At 44.4% G+C, this 27310-nt stretch overlaps 1 protein-coding gene across 1 annotated transcript in view; it reads left to right on the top strand.

The window, feature by feature from the left end:
* Positions 1-27310, top strand: part of syt1a (synaptotagmin Ia) — a 288112-nt gene that overhangs the window by 215369 nt on the left and 45433 nt on the right. Inside the window, exon 4 of the mRNA XM_041216496.1 lies at positions 27259-27310. This exon is cut by the window's right edge and continues 133 nt beyond it. Within this exon, the coding sequence (XP_041072430.1) occupies positions 27259-27310 (52 nt within the window). The remainder of the gene's footprint in view (positions 1-27258) is intronic.

Here is a 27310-nt window from a genome sequence, read left to right as displayed (position 1 = left end):
CTCACCTCACCCCTGACTGGCCTAGCTCTCACTTTAAGTTTACAACCCCTTGTTTAACACTCCCCCAACCAGAGGAAATAGTTTCTTTCTATCAAACATATGAAATCCTTTAACTTGGGCCCCAAGCAGCTGAAGACATGGCTGCCAATGGTGGAGAGATTAAAACAGAAATGCACTAGAGGACAGAATTAGAGCACATAGATCTCGGAGGATTATAGGGCTCCGGGAGATTATAGATCTCGGAGGATTATAGGGCTCCGGGAGATTACAGATCTCGGAGGATTATAGGGCTCCGGGAGATTATAGATCTCGGAGGATTATAGGGCTCCGGGAGATTATAGATCTCGGAGGATTATAGGGCTCCGGGAGATTATAGATCTCGGAGGATTATAGGGCTCCGGGAGATTACAGATCTCGGAGGATTATAGGGCTCCGGGAGATTATAGATCTCGGAGGATTATAGGGCTTCGGGAGATTACAGATCTCGGAGGATTATAGGGCTCCGGGAGATTACAGATCTCGGAGGATTATAGGGCTCCGGGAGATTACAGATCTCGGAGGATTATAGGGCTCCGGGAGATTACAGATCTCGGAGGATTATAGGGCTCCGGGAGATTATAGATCTCGGAGGATTATAGGGCTCCGGGAGATTACAGAGACAGGGAACAGATGAGACCATTGAGGAATTTAAAAAGAAGGATGACAATTTTAAAACTGAGGCGTTGCTGGTCTGGGAGTCAACATTCGTCAGTAAGCACAGCGGTGATAGGTGAACATGATTTGGTAAGTGTATGGAGAGGAACATGACTGACAGCCTGCCCTTCAAACAATGACCCACCCTCTACCCTGAGTAATAATAGATTTCTCTTTGTGTTAATTGGACATAGAGAAGTCCCATCCCACCCTGTTTCCAATAGACAAACATTCAGCCCGATCCCTGAAAAAAACCACAAGCTCTGAATCGGCTGGCCCTCTTCATCCTTTGCAAGGCAGGTCGGTAACCTGACAGAGCTCTTGAGGGTAATGAAGATTTTGTTTCATTCATTCATAGGATTTGAGCATCGCTGGCTAGGCCAGAATTTACTGCCCATCCCTAATTGCCCTTGAGCTACCTTCTTGAACCTCTACAGTCCACCTGATGTAGGTACATCCACAGTGCTGTTAGGGCCAGGATTTTGATCCAGCGACTTGAATGAACAGCGATACATTTCCAAGTCAGGATGGTGTGTGCCTTGGAGGGGAATTTGAAGGTGGTGTTCCCATGTACCTGCTGCCCTGTCCTTCTAGTTGGTAGCTGTGGTGGGTTTGGAAGGTGCTGCTTAAGGAGCCTTGGTGAATTCCTGCAGTGCATCTTGTAGATGGTACACACTGCTGCTACTGTGCGTCGGTGGTGGAGGGAGTTAATGTTTGTGGATGTGGTGTCAATCATGCAGGCTGCTTTGTCCTGGATGGTGTCAAGCTTCTTGAGTGTTGTTGTAGCTGCACTCATCCAGGCAAGTGGAGTATTCCATCACATTCCTGACGTGTGCCTTGTAGATGGTGGACAGGCTTTGGGGTGTCATGAGGTGAGTTACATGTCACAGAATTCCTAGCCTCTAACCTACTCTTGTAGCCATGGTGTTTATAGGGCTGGTCCAGATCAGTTTCTGGTCAATGCTATTCCCCATTATGTTGATAGTGGGGGATTCAGTGATGGTAATGCCATCGAATGTCAAGGGAGATTCTCTCTTGTTGGAGATAGTCATTTCCTGACACTTGTGTAGCACGAATGTTACTTGCCACTTGTCAGCCCAAGCCTGGATATTGTCCAGGTCTTGCTGCATTTGGACGTGGACTGCTTCAGTATCTGAGGGAGTCACGAATGGTGCTGAACATTGTGCAATCATCAGTGAACATCCCCTTATGATGGAAGGAAGGTCATTGATGAAGCAGCTGAAGATGGTTGGACCAAGGACACTACCCTGAGGAACTCCTGCAGCGATGTCCTGGGACTGAATGAAACAACCAGTTTCATTCAATCTATTTTTCCATTTTTGATTGAGGGTTAAGTGTTGATCAGGATCCTGAGGAGTACTTGCTCTTCTTTGAAATTATGTCATAGGATTTTTTAAGTTCACCTGAGAGATCAGGTGTTGGTTTAACATCTCATCTGAAAGATGGCACCTCTGACAGTGCAGCACTCTCTAAGCAAAGACCATATGACAGTACAGCATTCCCTCAGTACTGACCCTCTGACAGTGCAGCACTCCCTCAGTACTGACCCTCTGACAGTGCAGCACTCCCTCAGTACTGACCCTCTGACAGTGCAGAACTCCTTCAGTACTGACCCTCTGACAGTGCAGCACTCCCTCAGTACTGACCCTCTGACAGTGCAGCACTCCCTCAGTACTGACCCTCTGACAGTGCAGAACTCCTTCAGTACTGACCCTCTGACAGTGCAGAACTCCTTCAGTACTGACCCTCTGACAGTGCAGAACTCCTTCAGTACTGACCCTCTGACAGTGCAGCACTCCCTCAGTACTGACCCTCTGACAGTGCAGCATTCCCTCAGTAGTGACCCTCTGACAGTGCAGAACTCCTTCAGTACTGACCCTCTGACAGTGCAGCACTCCCTCAGTACTGACCCTCCAACAGTGCAGCATTCCCTCAGTACTGACCCTCTGAGAGTGCAGAACTCCTTCAGTACTGACCCTCTGACAGTGCAGAACTCCTTCAGTACTGACCCTCCAACAGTGCAGCACTCCCTCAGTACTGACCCTCTGACAGTGCAGAACTCCTTCAGTACTGACCCTCCAACAGTGCAGCACTCCCTCAGTACTGACCCTCCAACAGTGCAGCACTCCCTCAGTACTGACCCTCCAACAGTGCAGCACTCCCTCAGTACTGACCCTCCGACAGTGCAGCACTCCCTCAGTACTGACCCTCCAACAGTGCAGCACTCCCTCAGTACTGACCCTCTGACAGTGCAGCACTCCCTCAGTACTGACCCTCCAACAGTGCAGCACTCCCTCAGTACTGACCCTCCAACAGTGCAGCACTCCCTCAGTACTGACCCTCCAACAGTGCAGCACTCCCTCAGTACTGACCCTCCAACAGTGCAGCACTCTCTCAGTAAGGAGGTAAAGGATAATAATAGATTGAAAAAAGAGGTTTACAAAAGGAAAGTGGTATGTCTGAGGAATGCAACTAGCAAAGGACAACCAAAAATTTATAAAAAATGGAAAAATAGAATATGAGAGTAAACGAGTCAGAAATGTGAAAACAAATTCTAAAGGCAGAATTTTCCCTGAAATCGGTAAAGTCCGATATCCGGTGGAGAAATCGACATTTGACCCACCAACAGCAATGGCGGAATTTCACTGCATATCGTGTGGAACATTGTTAAAAAGAAATCAGAGGCACGGGTTTTACATTGGATCACTGGTGGGACAACCTCGGATTCACCTGCCCCACCTCCGTAATCCAGGCTCCATGTTTAAAGGGTGTCCCTGCACACAGCTGTCTCTCTCTCTAAGGGATTGGAAGCTGCTGGGAACTGATGGCTGCCAAAGGAAGGAAACATTCTGCCCCCAAATTTAGCAACACCTCCCTCGAGTGCCTGCTAGATGCAGTGGAGGTCCGCCGTGATGTCCTCTACCCCAGCTCTGGGTGAAGATCAGCAAGCAAGGTCATCAATCCAGCATGGAAAGCAGTGGCAGCGGTGGTCAGCACCAATACCCTGGATGAATGATCTCCGTTCCGCCAGGGTAAGTCACTCTTCTCATAACTCTCAACTCTCATGCTCACAAACCCACCACACATCCAGAGGGACCCCACTCACTACCAGCTCAAGGGACGTCACCACTCACTCACTCTCTCGCGCACACCTTCATCTGCTCTGCAGATCATGCACTCATCCCATCCATGGCACCGTTCAGCATCCACACAGGCTAGGCATCCTTCTCATCTGGCCTGGCAGGCATCCTGCTTACACTCCCTCTGTTACACAGTTAATCTTCAGACAACTTTTCTTAGTGGAAACATTTGGATTTATTTACAGGACAGCAGCAGCAACTACACGGATCCATCACTAAGAAGTACTCTCTCTGTAGATGTTCCCCCTGCCATTAACACATTGGTTTGCACAGATCATGTGATCTTACATCACAGGATTATTCTAAAAGCTACAGTCCAACATTTCCCAAAACTATAATTACTACATCCCTCACACTTTAACTTTTCTGTACATTTTGTATTTACAAGGATATTTATCTCATGACATTACAATATTTACACAGGTCATGAAATTACAAGTTGGGTATTTCAGGTGGTTTCCTGATCCGTGTAGAATGTCGCAGCTCCACAACTTCAGATTCTTTTGCAGGAAACACATTCTGTGGAACCGCACTAACTTCAGGTGCCTCATTAGGTACAGGCAGTTCAGTGTCTTCCGCTCTGACAGAGACATCGGGCATGCCTGTCCTTGGTTGCGTGTCTTCAATAGAAATCAGCGACTCAGTAATGCTTACAGGTGGAACAATGTTTTGTGAGTGATCTCTCTTTTTCTTAAATGATCCACATGATTATGGTTGGTCCGGCCCTCCACTTCCACGTGGTACAACAATGGTCTGGTAGCTGAATGTACTTTACCCAGGTTCAAAAACAGAAAATGCTGGAAAAACTCAGCAGGTCAAGCAGCATCTGTAGAGAGAAAAACAGTTAACGTTTCGAGTCCGTGTGACTCTTCTTCAGAGCTGGTAACCATTTTGGTCGTCTACTGAAATTCTTTACACATACTGCTTCTCCAACAGTAAATTGTCACTCACGACTGTGCAAATCATGAGTCGCTTTTTGGTCCCCTTGACTTTTCTCCACCTTTCCCTCCAAACTGGGGAGAATTAGGCTTAGTCTTGTCGGAAGATGTAATTATGCATCTTCTTTCTACGTGTCTTCTTCACTTTACCACAAAATTTAGTCTCGGCTTCTTTTGGACTTCACTGTCGGCCAGACTTCTCTCAAAAGTAATCTTAACTTGTTTTGGTCCAGTAGCTGAGCTACCCATGACTTCATTATCTGCTTACATCTTGGAAAGTTCGATGACTTTCGCTTCCAAAACCTCTGTAGCTTCTTTTAACTGATTCTTCAGCTCTTCTGTTTCTTGTCTCCGTTTACTGCCTCCTGGAAACTTGGACATTGCTGCGTCTTCTCTGCCAACTGGTTCTTCAGTTTGTTTGGTGAGGTGTTGAATTCTTTCTGTTTCCCTTTGTACTGTTCCAGAGGGACAAACTTTGACCTGAGGGAATCTTGTAGCATGTGAAGGCCTTTCAACAGGTTTTCCTTTCCTTTGCGAATGTTACTCACTCCGTCTGGGACTCTGTCATTCAGCAAAGACTCCTTGGGGAGAATTCTCTCCACGTCAGATGGGCTGGTTGGGAGCGGGCGCAGGCAGGGGCAGGTATGGAGCCGATCGCTGCCCGTGAACAGCTGTGCACCGCCATTTTACGCGGGCGGCCAATTAAGGCCCGCCCAGCGTGACAGGCGCCCAGTAGCGCTCGGGGAAACCTGCGTGGGCAGAGGGAAGAGGGACAGTCGGAGCCTGCACTCTTCCTCAGGGAGCTGCCTCAGGGAGATGGAGTTGGATTTTGAAACTTCACAATAAAAAAGTTTAAAATCATTTACACGTGTCCCCTCATGTGACAGCATCACATGAGCTGGGACAGGCTTTTCAAATGTTTAATAAATATTTATTAATTTAATAAACCCTTCATGAAACCTCCGTGGATGAGTTTTCATGAAGAACGCGAAGGCTGCCTGAGCTTTTCGCCTGCCCCCCTCCCCCTGCCAGCCTTAAATTTGGACAGACAGCCCTGTCAAATTGCTTAATTAGTTTATTAATGGCCTTAACAGGCCTTTGACAATTCGGCAGGCATGCAGCCAACTCTGGTGCGCGCCCGCCAAACGCAAGATCGGAATGATGCTCGGTGACATCAGGATGGACACCTAACATCACCGCTCATCATTTTACGCATCAGCGTGCAGGGAACAGAGACTAGCGAGTTCCCCAGGAATCAGTGTTGGGATCCTTGCTCTTCCTGATATATATTAATGACCTAGACTGTGCAGGGCATGATTTCAAAATTTGCAGGTGATACGAAGATTTGTCAACTATGATGAGAATAGCCTTGAACTTCAAAAGGACACAGACATTTTGGTGGATTGGGCAGGCAAATGGCAGGTGAAGTTCAATACAGAGAAGTGTGAGGTGATTTGTTTTGGCAGAAAAAATGTGGAAAAACAGCATAAAGGGAGAAACTCTAAAGGAGGGTCCAGGAACAGAGGGACCTCAGTACATACGTACATAGATCATTGAAGGTGGCAGGGCATATTGAGAGAGCAGTTAGTAAAGTGTAGAGTAAGCTAGGTTTTATTAAGTACATTGAGTACAAGAGTAAGCAGGTCATGTTGAACATGTATAAGACACTAGTTAGGCCTCAGCTGGAATACTGTGTCCAATTCTGGGCTCCATACTTGAAGAAGGATGTGAAGGAATTGGAGACAGTACAGAGGAGATTCATAAGAATGATTCCAGGGATTAAGAACTGTAGCTATGAGGATAGACTGGAGAGGTTAGGACTGTTTTCCTTGGAGAAAAGAAGGCTGAGAGGAGACTTGATAAAGGTGTTCAAGATCCTGAGGTGTATGGACAGGGTAAATATTGAGAAACTGTTCCCACTCAAGAGAACATCAAGAACTAGAGGCACAGGTTCAAAATAATGGACAAAAGGAGTAAATGTGATGTCAGGAAAAAATTTTATCCAGAGAGTGGTTAGAGTCGGGAACGAACTTCCTGAGAGGGAGGCAGGTTCGATCAATGTTTTCAAAGGGGAATTGGATTGATATCTGAAGAGAAAGAATGTGCAAGGTTACTGGGATAAAGCAAGGGAGTGGGACCAGGAAGAATGCTCTTTCAGAGAGCCAGTGCAGACTTGATAGTCAGAACGTCTCCCTTCTGCACTATAAAGATTCAGTGAGTCTGTAATTACACTTCCAAGAATGTCTATGGCTCCTTGTTATGATGATCAGTGTTTGTGTCAATCAAATGTGAAACCTTGGTCCCTGCATAAAATGAAGGCAAATGTCTCAGTTCCGGGTCTCTCCCCTGTGCAGAGTGTAACCTTCTGCACACAGTGATTGTCCAGCTTCAAAGTCACTCTCCAGCTTAGTGATCCCTGCACCTCCATGTGGCTTTTGTTTGCTGCCAGAATCTCGTAGCCAAGCGCCACTGGGTTCTGTGATGTTTTCTGTGTGCTCTCAGCACCTTAGAGGAGGGGCTGCCATCTCTCCCCCCATCGTGACACTATCCCTGACAGGTGAAGGTGTGCTGCTGAAGGGAACAAGTGGTGAAGCTTCACAAAGGATCAAGTGCTGTTAAAACCCATGTGCCCACTGTATCTCAGCAGCGTCTCCGTGATATGAGCCTCTTCACAGAGCGTATGTGCCCTCGGTCAGACAGGTGTCAAACATTCCCAGATGCAATCTGAAAATCTCAGGAGGGTCCTCACTGTGTCTCGTCATCATCCTCCTGGAATCTGGTGGCAATGAGGGCCTCATGAGCACTCCTGCCTCGTCTGGCCAGTGCAACAGCCTCATCGCCTCCATCCTTGCTTTCCAGAACCTCATTCCCTTCACTGCCTCCTCATTGGAGGAAAGATGCATCTCTTCCATCTTCTCATCATTCAGGTCCTCCCCCCTTTGCATCAGCAGGTTGTATAGCACGCAGCAAGCCATGATGATGTGTGAGACCCTCTGGGGAGTGTACTGCGGGGCTCCACCAGATCTGTCCAGGCACCAGAACCTCATTTTCAGGATCCCTATTGTGTGGTCAACCAAACTCCGGTTGCATTATGGCCTCATTGTACCTTCTCTCACTAGGAATCTGAGGCAGCCGCACGGGTGTCATCAGCCATGTCCTCTGTGGGTAGCCCTTGTCCCCCAGGAGCCAACCCTGCAGCCTCTGTGGACCCTGGAAGATGTCAGGGATCTGAGACCTTCTGAGGATGTAGGAGTCGTGGAGGCCTCCGGGGTCTCTTGCACAAACCTACATGATCTGTTTGTAATGGCCAGCTGAACATTGAGAGATTGGAAGGCTTTGCACTCCCATACTGGATAGCTTATTACCAGGAAGATTTAAGAGCTACCTGAGTGCAGTCGATTGCACCCTGCACCTGTGGGAATCCGGAAATCTCGGCAAATCCCAGCGCTCTTGCTTCCCGGCTCACCTGATCCCTGTCAAAATTGACAAAGTTGTGCGCTTGATCAGAAATGGCATCCGTGACCTCCTGGATACATTTGTGGGTGGCGGCTTGTGAAATCCCACACAGGTCCCCAGTGGAGCCCTAGAAGGAGCCACTGCTGTAAAAATTGAGCACAACGGCCACCTTCACTACCACTGGCAGTGGACTCCCTCCTAGTACCCATGGTGCCAAATCCTGCATTTGCGTGTGACCAGTTCCCTTGACATGTGTAAGGGTCAGCGACACTCACTCATCTGCAGGGAGCACATCCACCGTCTGTAGGCCCTGAGTCTGGTGATGCGCCTATGAACGATGGCTCCGTGGGTTCATCCTCTGCGTGAGGAGGGGGCTGTGCTGCCCCTTGGCCTTCAGGGTTCTGCTCCTCCCTTTGGTGAGCCAGAAGCCGCCATTGCATTCTTCTCCGTCTTCTGTCCTGCTTATAAGCAATGAGGCAGACAGCAAGATCACCAGGCTCCATGTTCCTGATTGTCTCCTCACTGTGTATCAAAGGGATAAACGCAAGGATCAGCAAATGCCTCCTAAGGACCACTCTTAGACAAGTCATCACCTGCGGTGCCTCTCAAGGCCCCTTTAGGCATGCCAGAGAGTCCAGACCACCACATGGATACCCAGTTTCGTGCGTATGATGACTCACCATGATCCCACCCAGCACCGCCCCGCACCACATGACCGAGTGGTGGCAGCTTCGGCCACTCGACTGCCTCCTGAGCTCTCACCTCAGGCCCGGGCATTGTCCTAACCTGCACTCCAAGGTTTCACGGTTTTCTTGGACCGTGAGGGTGACTTTTCAATGTGAACTGAAACATAATGCAAGGGATTAGGAGCGCACCCCTCCATCCGTGATTGATGGCCACCCTCCCCAAGGGAATCCTCAAGATTGTCCAGTCGCCAAATGGTTCTGCAGCAACTCAACACTCATTCGATTTTGAAGTCTGCGCGCGAGGGGCTAAAAGTAGAGGAACAATCATTGTCACTTTCAGCAATTAGTGCTGCGTGAGTGGGCACAGTTACTTGACTAGCCTGGCTCCAAGCATGTCAATTGGGCTGAAGCTAGACAGTCTCAGCTGCGGAAAGGTGCTCACCTTTGATATGTTTTTCCATCTGCCCGGCTGCTTTGATATGCAAAAGTATTCAAATTAAGTTCCTCGAGTCAAATGGCAGGAAACATTGCCCGCTATTGACTGGTGGTGACAGTATTGGGGGGGAGGGGACAATCACGTCCTGGATTTATGTCGCCGGGGAACACGCCTCGGGCCTTCTCACAAGATTTTCCGATCTCGCCACCGAACATACCCATCCCAATCAGAAGGTTTTAAAAAGCGAGGAGAACAGCTAAAATAAATATTGGTCCCTTAGAGATAGAGACGTAAGAAATTATCACAGGAAACAAGGAAATGGCAGAGACATTGAAGAAATATTTTCTGTCTGCCTTTGTAATAGAAGGCGTATGTTCCATACCAGAAATAGAGGCTAGCATAGGGACTAAAAAGAGGGAGGCAATTAAGGTAATTAATATCAGCAGAGAAAAAGTACTGGAGAAACTTAAGGGTCTAAAATCCGGTAAATCCCAGGAACTGGTGGCCTACCTCCTGTGGTTCCGAAAGAGATAACTACAGAAATACTGGATGCACTGGTTATCATTTTCCAAAATTCAAGAGGAGAGGGCCTCAGCCTGTTCACTCTTCCCTGATTCGTATACCCCTTTCATTCCTAGTATCATCCTTGTAATTCCTTTTTGCAACCTCTACAGTATCTCTAAAATCTGTTTTGACCAGAATATAAGAACAAAAGAAATAGACCGAGAATAGACCATACAGCCCATCGAATGTGCTCCACCATTCAACATGATCATGGTTGACCTTTGTCTTCAACTTCACTTTCCCGCCCATTCCCCATAACCCTAGTTTCCTTGTGATATCAAAAAGCTCTGTCTTAAAGCTATTCAATGATGGAGTATCTACGGTCTCCAGGGTACAGAATTCCAAAGATTCACAGCCCTTTGGGTAAAAAAAACCCTCCTCATCTCAGTCCTCAATGGTTGACCCCTTATCCTGAGACTGAACCCCCACGTTTTAGATTCCCTGACCGGCAGAAACAATCTCTCAATATCAACCCCGTCAAGCCCCTTCAGAATCTTGCATGTTTCAGTGATATCACCTCTCATTCTTGCAAAAAAGAATATATGCAGGACCAATCTAGTGAATCTTCCTTTCAAACATTCAGCAACTCAAAATTATAGAGACGCAATCAAAGCAGCTTAATTATTGCACGAAAATAAAACAATATCAAAAACCACACCAACGTCATGAGATTAGGAGCTAAACTCTTGTGGGTTGTCATCAGAAACGATAATTAAATGCTCAGCATGTTACTGTTATGCAACATTTCAGTGGAAATAGAATAATGCAAAAAAAACACTACAGCACCATCATCGAGTGTGACGTGGAGAAAAGGCTTTCTCACACAGCGAGTGGTTTGGGTCTGGAATGCACAGCCTGGAAGTGTGGTGGAGGCAGATTCAACTGAGGCATTCAAGAGGGCATTAGATGATTATTTGAATAGAAACAATGTGCAAGGCTATGGGGGAAAGGCAGGGCAATGGCACTAGGTCATAATGCTCATTTGCAGAACCGGTGCAGACACGATGGGCCGAATGGCCTCCTTCTGTGCCATTAAGTTTCTATGATTCTGTGATCAACAATGGTACTTGATCATTATTTGTTGCTGAACAGGTAAGGTGTTAGCAACAGGATAAATCAATGTTTCCTTGTTGTTAATAGTGCCAGCCATGGCTAGGTTTGTAGCACTCTCTCCTCTGACTCAGAAGGTCATGGGTTCAAGCCTCAATCCAGTACCTTGAGCACAAAATCTAGGCTGACATCTCCAGTACAGTACTGAGGGAGTGCTCCTCTGTCTCACCTGATAAGAGCCACATGTAAGGATGTTTGGGATTGTAAGGGTTAATGTGGGACTGGAGATGTAGAGAGTCACATGGGAGTAGTAGAGTGTCGTAGTGAGTCTAGTAGAAGTTGGCATGAAGGTAGCACCTTGTTAGGGCTGAATCCTGTATTTATATATATATATATATATATATATATATAATGTGTTATTAATAAACAGTTATTGTTAAACCATACAAGTCTCCAGAGAGAAGTGCGCCTAACATGAAGGCCTCGAATACACAGCTGGAGATCGCCTAAGAAGCTCCATTCCAGGTGTGGAGGCTGAAGGGCAAAGAAAGATCATCTGTGCAAAGAAAAAGGTCTCCACCAGAGCACGTGGAGGTCCATTGCGAGACCCGATCGAAGGCAGAATCAAAGGACCTAGCCAGATCGCAAACGGGTGAGCAAACTCCAAAACAAAAGGCTGAAGTAAGCTTTTAAATTTGGCACCATAATCGCAATGGCTGAGCGATTGTTTTAACGAGTGCAGCTTGAAGAACGCTGCAGCTGGATCCAGAGCTGGCGCCATAACACGTGGTTTAAAGAGAAGTCAGAGCAAAACATCAGCTTTAATTCGATTCTCAAAGCTCAGGAAAGCAACTAGCTGGCCAAAACCATGCATTCAAAAGGTTTTGTGCAGAATCATTGAAGCTTAAAACGCTCCATAACCATGACAAGAGCCTACCAAATCCTGAGAAGCATGGAAGGAAATAAAACAATTACTGTAAAAAAAAATTAAAGTATATTCCCCTGTGCTAAAAACAGCCAAGGATGGTAAATCAAAACTGCCAGATCAATTCAGTCAAATGGAAGCTGCAGACCAGGCACAAAACTGGGCATTATGGAGAAGATTTTTAAGATATATGATAGCATCAAGCTTGAATAGGAAAACAGAGGTTGAACAAGTGAGTACAACATTATATTCAGTAGGTCTAATGGCCAATGACATAATTGCCAGACAAGGAATAAATGAATCTTCCAATAATTTTGGAGAGGTCATGAAGTCTTTTGACACCTACTTTAACTTGAGGAGCAATAAAATTTTGGGGTGAGCAAAATTTAACAAGAGAGTCCAAAAGCTCTGGGAACCTGTGGACTCTTTCCTAAATGAGTTATACAGATTGGCTGAGGGCTGTGACAATGGTGACCTTAAGTCAGAGTTCATAAGAGTTTGACTAGTAATGGGGTAGCCGATGATCTTCTATCTCCACTTCCATCTCCACTTCCCTGCAGCATCAGTTGGCCATTTAACACTCAGATGAGGAGAAATTTCTTCACACGGGGTTGTGAATTTTTAGAATTCTCTGCCCCAGGGAGCTGTGGGTGCTCAGTTGTTGAGTTTATTCAAGACAAAGATTTTTTGAGCTCTAAAGGGAATCAAGCCACATAGTGATAATGCACAAAGACGTACAAGATCAACCATTGAATGGCAGAGCAGGCTCGGGGGGCCTTATGGTCTACCCTTCCTATTTCTTATGATCTCATGTAGAAGGTAATCAGGTGAATTTGAGTCAAATCAAGTACAGAAGGATAAATAAAGAGGGAAAAAAATATTGGATTAAGAGAGAGAAAAAACAGAAAGGAAAAGAAAGAAGATAACTAAATATCTCTAAGAACAATTTACTAGCTGCAGGAATGAGACTCCACAATTTCAATTCTTCCCTTTCTGGACTGGTGAGGTTGGGTGGCATTGAAGGATATAAATCTCCCCATTAAAATGATTCTTGGGTTGTAAAGCACCAGCCTTAAATTTCTGTGACCAGTTTAAAGATAATTAATGAACAAATGCAGCAGCTACATGAGGGTGAGCTGACATTTTTGTGTGGCTATTGGCAAAGCAGCACAAATAATTCATTAAACGCACAGATCGTCCAGCAATTTGTGGTGATTTAGAACTCACAGAGTATCCCTCCCTCGCCACAAGTTACTGGAGGTTTACACATCACTAATGAGGAATGCCATTAAACCTGACATTATTCCAGAAGCAAATTTTGGGCTATTGCTTTTTTAATCCAACAATATCTTTTTATATATATATGTCATTTTCCAAAGCCTTTGGCTACATATTCTATGTAATAAAAGATAATGGATGTTTCTGTATTTATCACAATAACCTCCGTTCATCATGAAATTCTTTCAGCATAAATGTTTGATTAAAGATTCCAGCCTGTAGCATCTGCCTTCAATGTAGTTACTACCGTTCACACTGCAGAGATATAAAGACATGGTGTTATACTGATTGGAATGAACCTTGTTGGAAAGATAAGAAACCAAAAAATTATAGCATGCGTTACTGGACAGTTTGGTAATTGCAACGTTAAGGCAAAAGCTTCTTAATGTAAGATTGCAGGAACATTCCAACTGAAGCTTTTGCCCTCCCTGGAGTGGGTTAATTAGGAGACGGAGGGGTAATAGTGACCAGATAATGGTAGCTTCCTGTTCTGCTGGCAAGTCAGCCAAGGATTGGTACTGGGAGACACAAACAGAATTACCTGGAAAAACTCAGCAGGTCTGGCAGCATCAGTGATGCTGCCAGACCTGCTGAGTTTTTCCAGGTAATTCTGTTTTTGTTTTGGATTTCCAGCATCCACAGTTTTTTTGTTTTTATCTTGGTACTGGGAGAATCTGTCATGGTCTCTTAATTGTGCCTGATTAGCCTCTCATAAAAATGAAGCCTGGATTTTCTCTCAGGTTTACTGGCAGTAGTGTCCAGGAGGTTAGTCTTTAATCTTGGCAGACTCCTAGACAATTTTAGGGCTTTAACAATGTTAAAGTGTGCTCGGAATTGGGTGTTAAGACCCAAACTGTCTCAACAAACAAAAACATTTATTGAACAGCTAAAATGACCTTAGGATGTTCCAAAGCACATTGCAGCTAATGAAGTACTTTCGAAGTGTAGCCATTGCTGTAATGTAGGAAAGGTGGCAACCAGTTTGTGCACAGCAGACCTCCTGCTGGGCCTGCGATGGCCTCATCACCCAGCCTGCCATGTCTCACATTACCCATTTATTGCCTCCCACAATGTTACTGAACCAGATGTGACATGGAGGGAAACAATTTTTACACAGCAATGATCTGGAATGCACTGCCTGAAAGGGAGGTGGAAGCAGATTTAACAACGACTTTCAAAATGGAGTTAGATAGATACTTGAAGGGGAAAATTTTGCAGGGCAATGGGGAAAGAGCGGGGGAGTGGGACAAATTGAATAACTCTTTCAAAGAACTGGCACAGGCACAATGGACCAAAAGGCTTCTTTCTGAGCTATGACATTGATTATTTTCTGGAAGAAATCTATCTCATTCGCTTTTGTTAATCAAAATATGAAAATACAAACTAGGAGCAGGAGTAGGCCACTCACTCCTTCCAGCCTGCTCCAGCATTCAATAAGATCATGGCTGATCTGAATGTAACCTAATCAACATCATCTACTTCCAACATCTCTTAGGGAACCTGTTCTATTGATTAGCCATTCAGAATAGTTATGAATTCACCGCACATCAAACACAGGCTATATTCCCTGCTCCTGCTGTACTGGGCGAGCTGAAACAGAAGTGAATAGGAGTACGTTCTGGATCACTCTCATCCTCTCTCACTATTTGCCACGGTAAAATTCTAACAATTAACAAACAATCCTGGGAGATTGAGCTGTGCAATTTACTTTTGAAATGGCCATCTAAGATTCACTGCTATCTTCCCACCACACTTAATAGATGATAGGTTGGAGATTTAAGCTTTAACTGAAGTGTCTCTTGTGCAGCTTGTGTCTTAAACCATGTGAATCAGCTATGCAGCCAGTAACACAAGGGTTTCTGTCTCTGGGCAGAATATTTTGAAGTGATGGTGCCCTTAAAAGTCTTCATAATAAGTACTTTGCATTTGGAGAGGCTTTTAAAATGTAGTTCAGTCAACCCAAGACCACTTGAGTTGGACAGTCAGATCTCAGCATTAAACTAATTGAAAGAAGAGTTGGCAAGCTTCCCACACTACACAACTCAGTACAGTAATGTAATAGCCCAACTTATGTGCACATTGCTTCTGTACAGAGTTCTATGTATGAACACAGCAATGGAGCAGCTTGCTTTCCATGATACAAGGATCTATTACCAAAATAACAATACCTTGCGACTGATTCTTTAATGTAATAAAATGTCCCAAAGTACTTCACAGGGAGTGTTCACAATCAAAATTAGACACCGATGGAGGTATTAGGACAGGTGATCAAAAACCTGGTCAAAGAGGTAAGTTTTAACTAATGCCTTAAAGAAGGAAAGAGTCCAGGAGGTTTATGGAGGGAATTCCAGAACTTAGGGCCCAGCTAAAGACACGGCTTCTAATGGTAGAGTTGTTAGAACCATAAAGGAAATAGGTGACGTGCCACATGCCAGAATTGGAATGGGCACAGGCATCTCTGAGATCACTGAGGGAGTGCTGCATTGTCAGAGTTGCTGTCTTTCAGATGAGATGTTAAAACTGAGGCCCCAGCTGCCTTCCCAGAAGAGCAGGGGAATTCTCCTCATGCCCTGGCCAATGAATGTCCCTCAGCCAACACCTGAACAAACCTGGTTATTATCTCATTGTTCTTTGTGGGATCTTGCTGTGTGCAATTTGGCTGTTGTGTTTCCTACTTAACAATAGTGACTAGATTTCAAATGTATTTCATTGGCTGAATAGAGCTTTCAGACATCCTGACTTTGTGAAAGTTGCTATATAAATGCAGGACATTTTTCTATTTTTCATAGACATCTGGGTGAAATCAGCAGTTCAGTTTTTCCAATTCATGATCTGTTCTTACCATCAACCTTACACGATCTCAATATTTCAAAACTCCACACTTAAGCTCTCTGGTGGCACATAATGCTAAGTAAAATTATATTGTAGTGTAATGACTCAACAATCCTGTAAAATGTGCTGAATTTACATACACAATGTTTCAGTAATGAAACTCACCTTCCTCACAAGGGAAAAAAAAGCCTAACAGAAAGAATTAGAAATGGATTTGGGTCTGGTGTTATCCTTTTGAGCATCTCATTATCATTCGTTCCTTGTTGCTGGGTCAGAATCTTGGAACTCCCTCCCTAACAGCACTGTGCGTGTGTGTGTGTGTGTGTGTGCCTGCAAAACATGGACAGCGGTGGTTCAGGAAGGCAGCTCAACTCCACCTTCTCAAGGGTAATTAGGGATGGATAGTAAATGTTGGACTAGCCAGGGATGCCCACATCCAGTGAACACATTTTTAAAAATTCAAGTAGGGTTGAGGCATGCAGCTCATGTCAAAGAGATACATGAAATTGCAGTCAATAATGGGTCAAGATAGCAGCCTCTTCAATGTCTGATCATTCTGGCAGTGGAATATTTAATAAAGGCAGTCAGAGCGTTATCTGCATTGTTTAACACATTTATACCCAAGTATTAACACAATTCGCTCATAAATATGTATGTTGTAATTATGGAAAGAGCTACTTGAATTTTTCAAAGGCTCTTTCCCCTTTTCCCTTCCAGTGTGAATTTCCCAGCCAATGATCAGACGGTCGTCCGAAAATTCTATTCAGCCACTAGTAGCGAATGTTGGAAATATTTTATAGTAGCATGACAACTGACAACGAGATACGCTTACTAAATAAGTCAACAATGATAGCAATTCAGCTTGATGTAAGAAACTACCAACACAACAACTGCAATGTTGTATGGAGACAGCACCATTAATGTAATAAAACATCCCAAGGTGCTTCACAGAAACATTATCGAACAAAATTGTACACTGAGCCACATAAGGAGATATCAGGATGGGATAGGCTTGGTCAAAAAGGTAGGTTTTAAGGAGAGAGGGTGTAGAGATTTAGGGATGGAATTCCAGAGCTTAGTCCCAAGCACAGCTGAAGGCACAGCCAGCAATGGTGAAATGATTAAGAACGAGGAGCACAGAGATCTCAGAGGGTTGTAGGGGGCTGGAGGATATTACAGAGATAGGGAAGGGATTCGAAAACAAGGATGAGAATTTTAAAATTGAGGCGTTACTGGACCGGGAGTCAGATTTGCAAGCACAGGGGTGGTGGGTGGATGGGGCTTGGTGTGAGTCAGGATATGGACAACATGGTTTTGGGAGAGCTGAAACTTAAGGAGCTATGAAGATAGAAGGCCTTTCAGGAGAGAGTTGAAATGTCAAGTTTAGAGGTGACAAAGGCACAAATTAGGGTTTCAGCTCTAGATGAGCTGAGACAGAGGTAGAGCCCTGCAATATGTCAGATGTGGTGATGGAGAGGAAATGGAATGCTAAGTAAGATAAACCGTGTCAAATAAATGTTGCACAACGTGGAACTCTGTAAAATATTGTTCTACAAGCCGAACAGAAAATAGATCAGCAAGGTTGTGAACTCAATTATCTTTTATCAAAAGTATTTACTGGAATTTCTAAAGGTGTCAGGCTTCAGGATGCAAAACCAGCTTTGTGGCCAATGCTCTTTTAAGGGTATTTCTTGTCCCTTCTAACACTTCAAATAAGCTTCAGTTCAGGTTGCTTTCGAACTCGTGGCCCAGGTATACATCCCTATTTACACAGTCCCGCACATTAACCCTTACAGACCCTAATACTACAGGAGTGCAGCTCTTGGATGGAGGGTCAGTTGGGGGTTGGGCAGGGTGAGTAGGGGGGCGGGGGGGGGGGGGGGGGGGGCGTGCGGTGGTGCGGTGGGGGGGGCGGTGGGGGGGGCGGGTACAAGCTGCATGCCCAATCCTGGTGTTATCTAGGCAGGCATGCTGCATCCAGCAGGTAGGTGTAAATGTCACCTCTCCTGGATCCAATATTCCGCAGCTGTGTGTAGCTGCTGAGGTTTGGGCAACCCGGCCATCCACAGATAAACTCAAGCAGTAGCATAACCATGAGAGTCACAGCCTATTATATTGGTTAAATTCCAACCTGCCTCCTTGGTCCATGACCTGTCTAACTTCACACCTCTGTCAAAGCGAGGCGCGAGCGGGCTTAAAGACAAGTTGGGGTAGGATTCTGATGTTTAAAACCTTATAAACACCTCCCCACCCGACTGACCTGAACACACTCATTTTATGTGGTTAAGGATCTCCCCATAGTGTCACTATCTGAGAAAAGCAGATATTAGTCTGGTGCCACGCATAAACCATTGTGTGGATTGGTAACTTTACCAAAGGAAGCTTGCCCAGATTCACTGCAGTCAATCTCCATGAACAGTAGCTTTTTAATATAGAAGCAGTTATGATTCTAGTTCTGACTGGACATCATTTAATCATCCCTAGGGAGAAGGTTTGTGCCAGGGCTGATGCAGAGGCATTATGATGTAAACAGAAGATTGCTTTTCTTTCAGATGACTTATTATTTCATCAGATATTCTTCTGTAACTGCAAACCCATAGAAACCACATTCACATCTCAACAGAATTTAAATAGCAAACATTTAGACTGAGATTCTTCCTCTGATGCGAGCACTATAAATGTATTAGCAGGACTTAATCTGGCATTGCAGATTTGACATCTCAAGCAGGATTAAGCTATCAAGCTTTACTATAAACAAAATATATTAATATCTTAATGAAGCAACTATTCCAAAACAATCTGAAGTAGTTGATTTCTTCTGGCATTGTTCATTGTGCTCGCTGACCTACATTGGCTCCCAGTCCACCAACATCTCAATATTAAAACGCTTATCCTCATGTTCAAACCTCCACATGCCCTCCCTCTTCCCTATCTCTGTAACCTCCAGCAGCCCTACAGCCCTCCGAGATCTCTGTACTTCTCCAATTCTGCCCTCTTGAACATCCCCAAGTTTAATTGCTCTGCCATTGGCGGGCATGCCTTCAGTTGCCTAGATCCTAAACTCTGGAATTCCTTCCCTAAATGCCTCCATCTCTCCATCTTGTTGGGAGGGTGCTGGTTACAGAATGGTATGTCTTAAAGAAGTCTCCATAATCTCCTGTAGGTTAACTGTGAGTCTTTATTAACTACTACAACTATTTACATGTGCACAGTAAAGGGAACAAGCTGGGAGCTGCCTCCATGCTTAGGCCAATTCACGTCTCTATTCAACACCACACTGACCCTGGGTCTGAGTCATGAGTTCTCTTACATCACTGTGTGGTGGCACTGTTCTCAGTCCCAAATTAACCTTGCATGTGACAGACCCTTAAAATACACTTTCCTTCAAGTATTTAGCCAATTTATTTGGTGTTATACTAGGTTACTTCATGTCTTGCATTGTTATCAGTTACATTGTTGTGACTACATTAGCATTCACCTTAGCACTATTTCTACATTATCACTACCCCATCTCCCTTCCTTCAACTCCTTGAATTTAAAGGTTCAGGTGGTCTGGAAGCCTTGTAACCCTTCCATATCTTGTTCACAGTTCTGTCAGGGGGGTGGTAAACTCTGTCGTTGCTGTCGGTTTGGAAGTTGAGCTGGTATTTGGGTATGCATTCATCCTTTTCTTCCACTCCTTCGTATTGGACCTGACTTGGTCCAGCTGTTGCGTTGATCAGTGGTTGCTGCTGCTCTAACTCATTTCTTGTGGGTGGATGAACATTGCATTCATCTCCTTGTCACTTATTTTGCTTTTATTGTCATTTTGTGGGTCATCTCGATGTCCTCTGTAGCTGAGGAAGAACATTCCTGTGCCAAGAATGAGGTTTAGTGCTACACACACCTCTAAGCTTCACTGTCGGCAATGGACAGCTGCTACCGGGTTTCAGCTTCTCTTGTGTCTTTGTAATGCCGGCTGGGAGTTGGAGCGTATGTACAGTGGCTGCAGTGTTGACCTGTTGTACTGTCGCTGGGGCTGGAGGTAGAGACTTCTGGGACTGCTGGCCACTTCTCTACCAATTCTTCCACTGGAGGCATCATGGTTACCTCCTGGGTGGTTGGCCAATCTGACAATTGAGGGTTTTCTGGGACCTGTAACAAGAATGGACAAACCTGCTCTGCAAAGAGAGAAGACAGCTCAGAGCTGAAGTCCCAGCCAGGATACTCTTTTTTGTGTGAGGACTCAGCAACGTGCAGGTCTGTTTGGTTAACGACGGTGGTTGTCTTGACATCATCGGCCATTTTGAGGAGATCCAAGGCTACGCAGGCATTCCTGATCAGGAGAGAGAAAGGCTGATTGCAGGTGACATACATCAGCCCAACATTCTGTTTGCTTCGTGGTCCCAGGATCATACCAATGGCTGGAAGTCAGATTCCCCCAGGCCCATAAAGTGGTATGTCTGTTGTTTGAAGCCAGAAGTGTTTCCGTCATGTACTCTGACAGGACTGTCACACTGGCTCCTGTATCAAAATTAAAATTTGTTAAATGGCCATGGACAGAAACATCTGCATTCCAAAATGGGAAGGCAAGATCTTTGACCTCACCCAAGAAACATGGCTGTGTGTTTTCTGGGTTTGCAGCCTCGAGCTTGTGGATTGTCATTGGGCCTGCTGTACATTTCAGAGCCTGGGCCTTGCACAGTTTGCCATACTGTCCAATCCTGTCGCATTGGAAGCATTGGGCTGTACATTGATCCTACCTGTGAGGTCACGTTGCTCCAAAGCGTTGGCATGGTCACTCTGCTGGCCAGCTCAGGACTTGCTTTCCCTGACTTAGTGTCCCCCTGTGCCTTTGTGGGCTGACAGGCTGGACTGGGGGTTGGATTCTGCACCATGTTTTATTCTCTCCCCTTCAGATTGTCCTGTGCTGCTCACAGAGTTCTGATTGTCTAACTATCTCGATTGCCTTTCCCAGGGTTAGATCTTCCTTAAGATAAAAGCAAAACACTGCGGATGCTGGAAATCTAGAACAAAAACAAAATCTTCCATTGCTTGTAGGAGGTCAGAGAGTGCATCATCTGTCACTCCTACCACAAACCTGTGATGAATTCAGATTTTAAATCTCAATATTTACAACCTTCTGCCAGACCATTGATGACTTGCCTGGTTCTCCTGGAAGTTGGACTCTCTTATTGAATTTAGCCCTTTTGTGTGTTTTATTGCTTCCTAGATTGAAATTAATGTTGAATAATTTTAGCACCTCTTCGAATTTAGCAGATGATTCATTAATTCCCTGTCTTACAATGATGTCATCTGCCACGGGGTCTACTGAATTAAGCAGCATGTTCACCTGCTCTTTTTCTGACATTTTATTTAAACCTGATTTTCCTTCTGCGCCTCTGTTTCTTTGGGAGCTTCTTTTCATGTCAGAATGTTTTCTTGAATTTTTGGCAGTCTTCCAGCATTTCAGTTTGTCTCTACCTTTTAGCAAGGCCCTGGGCATTTATCCCCTTCAGCCACCATATTGGGAGGTGGTGGTTACAGAACGGTATGTGTTAATGAAGGCTCCATAGTCTTCTGTAGGTTAACTGTAAGTCTCTATTAACTACTAGAACTATTTACACATGTACAGTGAAGGGTACAAGCTAAGAGTTATCTCCATGCTTAGGCCTATACATGTCTCTTCAACAGCACACTCTCCCTGAGTCTGGGTCATGTGCCTTCTTACATCACTGTGTGGGCGGTACTGTACTCATTTCCACATTAACCCTATATGTGCCAGAACCTTAAAGTACACACATTTCCCTCCTCCTTTAGAATGCTCCTGAAAACTTGAACTGAGCTTTTGGGCACTTGACTGTTTCCTTATGTGGCGCAGTGTCAAACTGTGTTTGATAATTACTCCTGTGAAGTGCCTTGGGTATGTTTTTCTATGTTAAAGGTGCTTCATAAATGCAAGTTATGGCTGTTCATAGGCAAACCTTTTTTTAAAAATTGAGAAAATGATTAGGATTGACGTTTCTTACTGAATCTTGCTCATAAATTGTGTTTCAGTACTTTATAATGGGTGTTTAATTAATGTTTAATTGCCTCAGATAGTTTCATTACAAGTTATTTTTTATTCTTTCATGGGATGTGGGTGTCATTGGCTAGGCCAGCGTTTATTGCCCACCCTTAATTGCCCCTTGAGAAGGTGGTGGTGAGCTGCCTTCTTGAGCCCATGCAGTCCATGTGGTGTAGGTACACCCACAGTGCTGTTAGGGAGGGAGTTCCAGGATTTTGACCCAACGACAGTGAAGGAACGGCGATATATTTCCAAGTCAGGATGATGAGTGACTTGGAGGGGAACTTGCAGGAGGCAATGCCCTCATGTTTTTGCTGTCCTTGTCCCCGAGGACATCTTGAATAACTTATCACAACTCCCAGATTTTGCTGGAAGTGTATTTGCCGTCTTCTGCATTTATGATGAAATTTGATTCTCATATTTAATTAACCTGTTAACCCTTATAACCAGCAATATCAGGCTTGGGCCAATCAGGCAATGGTTTGAATATAATCGAAAAGACAATTGGATGGGGTGTAAAACAGGCTTCTGATTGGCTATTGCCTTTTTGTGTTACTACATAACTGAATTCACTCTCACTGAGACTACAGTCTCTTCATCTGCCATGATCGTTAATTTAATTACTAAAGATTGTTAATATATTCTGGTAAGAAGCAGCTTTTTGCGGAATCTTGTTGTGCTTTAGAGCCTATAGAAACATAGAAAAATAGAAGCAGGAGTAGGTCATTCAGCCCTTCGAGCCTGCTCCACTATTCAATATGACCATGGCTGACCCTCTATCTCAACACAATACTCCCACTCTCTCCCCATACCCCTTGATGTCTAAACAACTGAGAACACATGAGGGCTCATCCGTTATTCAAACCTGAGACCTCTCGCATACTAACTCAGTGAAAACCCCTAAGTGAAAATCATACCCCTGGGCTCAGTGCTCAGGACAACTGCTGCATTTGTCTACAGAGCAAGTCATTGAACTTCAGAACAATTTATTATACGTGAATGAAATGAAAAGGAACAACAAAATGTAAAGCTTTTCTCCTTAGCTTTTGTTTGAACAGAAGGTAGCAATTTGGCTCATTGTGCTTGTGCTGATGCTTTGAAATAGCTTTTCAAATTAATCCCACTCCCTCCACTCTTACCTCACAGCCCTGCAAAATATTGTCCTTCAAGTATACATACAATTCACTTTGAAAGTTGCTATTGAATCTGCTTCCACCACCCTTTCAGGCAGTACATTCCAGAGCACAACAAATTGTTGCGTAAAATAATATTTACTGATCGGTTCTTTTGCCAATCACTTCAAAGCTGTGTCCTCTGGCTACCAAACTTTCAGCTGCTGAAAGCAGTTACTTCTTATTTACTCTATCCAAACCATTCATGATTTTGAACATGATTAAATTAGATATACATATATACCATATCGATATACACATATATATACCATATAGACATATATATATATATACACACCATATAGATGCACATATATATACCAGATAATACATTTATATACCGTACTATAGAAAGGATATGAAGGCATTAGGGAGACGGCAGAAAAGTTTCACAAGAATGGTTCCAGGATGAGGAACTTCAGTTAAGTAGCTAGATTGAAGAAGTTGAGACTGTTTTCCTTGGAGACAAGAAGGCTGAGAGGAGATTTGACAGATGCTTTCAAATCATGAGGGGTCCAGAGAGTGTGGATAAGGAGAAACTGTTCCTATAGGTGGAAGGGTGAAGAACCAGAGGGCACAGATTTAAAGTAATTAGCAGATGAAGCAACGGCGACAAGGAACATGGCTGATGGTGGTCTCGGACATCCGATGGTAGGGAGGTGGGATTGAACAGACAGATCTCAGGAGCTAGGAGCATTTACTGAGTAGCTTGTCTGGACTGGAGGCATCACCACTGCTCCTCATGACCCACAAGCAATGATGTAAAGGCAATTATCTTATGGAGTCTGCCTCTTTCACCAACTTTCATCTTTTCCAATCCTTGGGAAACCTGACTGACATGTGTCAAAAATAGAATGACTGTTAAAATGGAAGCACAAAATCTGATTAGAATATTTAGCACACCTCCTGGAAGCCAATTGGTTGCCTGGTTCTCATTCCACCTCTGCTAATACTGTATGTAGGTAGGGTCAAGCAAATTGGGTTCCTGTTTTAGATTTTGTGAACTTTAACCTCTGGCTCAACCCCAACCCACTCGTTTTGAGGAGCTAAGATTCTTCCCATGGTCTGATGGAGGTGACGGGTTCATGATTTTAAGGGAAATGACTAAGGGAAGCCAAACTGCCAAGTACAAAGGATGGAGGAATATAATCACTGACAGCAACCAGGTAATCTCAGTACAACCAATAAACTTAAATAAATGCAAATCATCCCATCAATTAAGCTGCTCTTTTCCCTGTAAAGTTTTTCCAGCTCTCAAAAAAAGATTGGTCCAGTAAATATGTCCATGTACTGTTAGGAACAATGGATAGCTTTAGCTTTCATTTACATTTTGTATCTGGGTGTTGAGAAAGGTGAAAGCTGTTTTTTTTTGTGAGCTGGGTGCCGGCAAGTCTGGGGCCCTGTGTGCATATGTGCATTTTTAACGAGGTTTTGCAACCCTTGAAGTGAAGAGATGGGTTACCATGGTGGTTAGCAGTTCAGTGAAGTTGAAAAAAGCATAGACCAGGATTTTGCCCTCGTCGAGTGGGCTCAGCAGGGGTAAGCGGGAGCAGTCAGGAAGCTGACCACCGCCCACGATCGGGCTGTGACTGTGATTCCAGGTTGGTGGGGTAGGGGACGAGGGCAAGCGTGTACGCGAGTGTGCACAGGAAAAACTCCCTGAGGCAGGTGAAGATTTTTGAAAATTAAAAATAAAGACTTTTAAAATATTAAAAAACATGTCCCCTCATGTGACTCTGTCACATGAACAGGGTCATGTTATGAATGAGATGTTGAAATTTGTATTTAATTTTTATTTGCTGTCGGAAACCTCATTCCTCCCATGGATGAGGTTTCCTAAAAAATCCAAAGGCCACTTGGCCTTTTCACCTGCCCGCCAGCTGTAAGGTTGGACGGGCAGTGAAAATTTTAATTCAATTAGATCTTTAACGGCCTTAATAGGCCCATGTGCACTCGCCGACCAAAATATCACACGCGTGCATGATGACATCAGGATGTCAAGCGACAAATTCTGGCCATAAAGTAGAAAAAACTGTGCTGTTGCATAGCAACAGGTGTCCAGTGACACTCAGAGAGACAGGGAAGCACAGGATAGTCAGTTAGTATGTGTAGACCAGAGGGTGCAGGCTGAAGGTCTAATCTCTCTAATAAGAGATCCTGCAAACCTGCTCAGGAACTGCATTTAGGAAACTCACGTATTTACTCTGAAGTTGAAGTAATAGTGAGTTGAGATTGTGGTCTTTGGGTGTCTCAGGGAGAGATACCAGTTGAAGAAAAGCATTTGGTGAATGCTGAGCAGTCTGCCAGTTTGTTTGAAACTGAGCTCACCCAAGCGAGAAACCTTGGTGTTGAGACAATGGTAAATCTTCACTGGGATAATAGTATGAGTTTGAATCATTTTCTGGTATCTGTATTGAAATCTTTCCAATGTTTTTATCTACTATAATATGCTACATTTTTTCTTGTTTAATAAACATTTTATTCTTTGTGCTAACAGTACGCTGACAGACTCTTCTGAATGTGTTCAGTAACTGACCGCCTTGGTTTCTAAAACAAAAGTTAGGATCTATGAAGCCAGGTTTCACTCTGGGATGTAACTTGTCCAGTATTAACATCAGCTGGGATAGTAAACTCCTTTAACACACAAGATAAAAGTGACTTGAACAGTTGACACTATCCCCTCAAATTTGACTTGGATATAGAGACTACACTTCAGATTGCTGTATGCTGTCCAATCCAACTGCCAGGGCATTGTGCAATGCTTCAAGTAAGATTAACATATTAATTTGTAACTGCTGCAGATAATCTCGATAAATTGCCATCATCATTGGTAACACATGTACACTGCTTGTGCACACTATAGGGTGCAAGTGGTACTTTAATTAACAACGTATTTGTACTCAAATGATGTTCTATTTGCCAATTGATTGAAAAAAAATGAAAGACTTTGCATTTCTGCAGAATTTTTCACCTCCTCAGCACATCCCAAAGCACTTACAGCCAATGTGGTACTTTTGGAGTGTGGCCATTGTTTTAAGAAAAACATCGATCAATTTACGCACAGCAAGGTCTCACAAAGAGTAGTGCGACAATGACCAATCTGGTCCGACTGCTACTGATTGAGATGAGGCTGACCCCTTCCCCCCAGTGCCAGTACTGAGGGCATGCAGCACAGTTGGAGGTGCCACCTTCAAATGAGATGTTAACCTGAGATTCCATCTGCCCTCCCAGGGGGTCATGAAAGATTCTATTTCAAAGAAAAATGGGGGAGTTTTCCATTATGTCTTGGCCAATGTTCACCCCTTAGTCAGTGACCAAATATAAACAGATTATCTGGCCATTATCATATTACTGTTTGTGGGAGCTTGCTGTGCGCAAATTGGCAGCCACGTTTCCTGCATTATAACAATGATTACACTTCTTTAGTTATAAAGCACAGTAAAGGGGTGCCCCGAGGCTGTGAAAGGCGCTACGTAAATACAAGTACTTTCGTTCTTTTTGCTGAGTCACCAGCAGCAGCCCCACATCGAAATTGCCAACATCCTAACGAGGGGTTTGGACCAGAAGAAACTGTTTCCAGTGACAGGAGGGTCAGTAACCAGGGGACACAGACTTAATATAATTGACAATTACCCAGTGAGATGCTATGATCCAGAACACACTATCCCAACAGGGCTATGGGGGCAGGTTCAAATAGTAACTTTCAAAAAGAAATTGGACGAATAATCGAAAAGGATCGAGTTTCAGGGGAAAAAGCAGGTGGAGGGGAGGGATTAACTGGACAGCTCTTCAATAAGCCAGCATGGGTATGAGGATTCTCATCCTGTGGGATCAGGGTGTCCAGCGACGTGGATCAAAGGTAGAAGGATGACGTTTGGCCTACAGGTCGGCCATGACATGACTGAATGACAGAGCAGGCTTGATGGGCTGAATGGCCTCCTCCTCTTCCTACAGAGAGGTGTGACCCGAATGTAAGCTCTTTCTTTCTGACGTGGATTGTGTTTGTGGGTTTTTGTTACAGTGCCTCCTTGGGCCCTGATAGCCATTGCGATTGTTGCTGTCCTTTTGATTCT

Source organism: Carcharodon carcharias, chromosome 21 (genome assembly GCF_017639515.1).
Source record: "Carcharodon carcharias isolate sCarCar2 chromosome 21, sCarCar2.pri, whole genome shotgun sequence".
NCBI classification, from domain to species: Eukaryota; Metazoa; Chordata; class Chondrichthyes; order Lamniformes; family Lamnidae; genus Carcharodon; species Carcharodon carcharias.
This window is presented reverse-complemented; position numbering and strand designations above follow the sequence as displayed.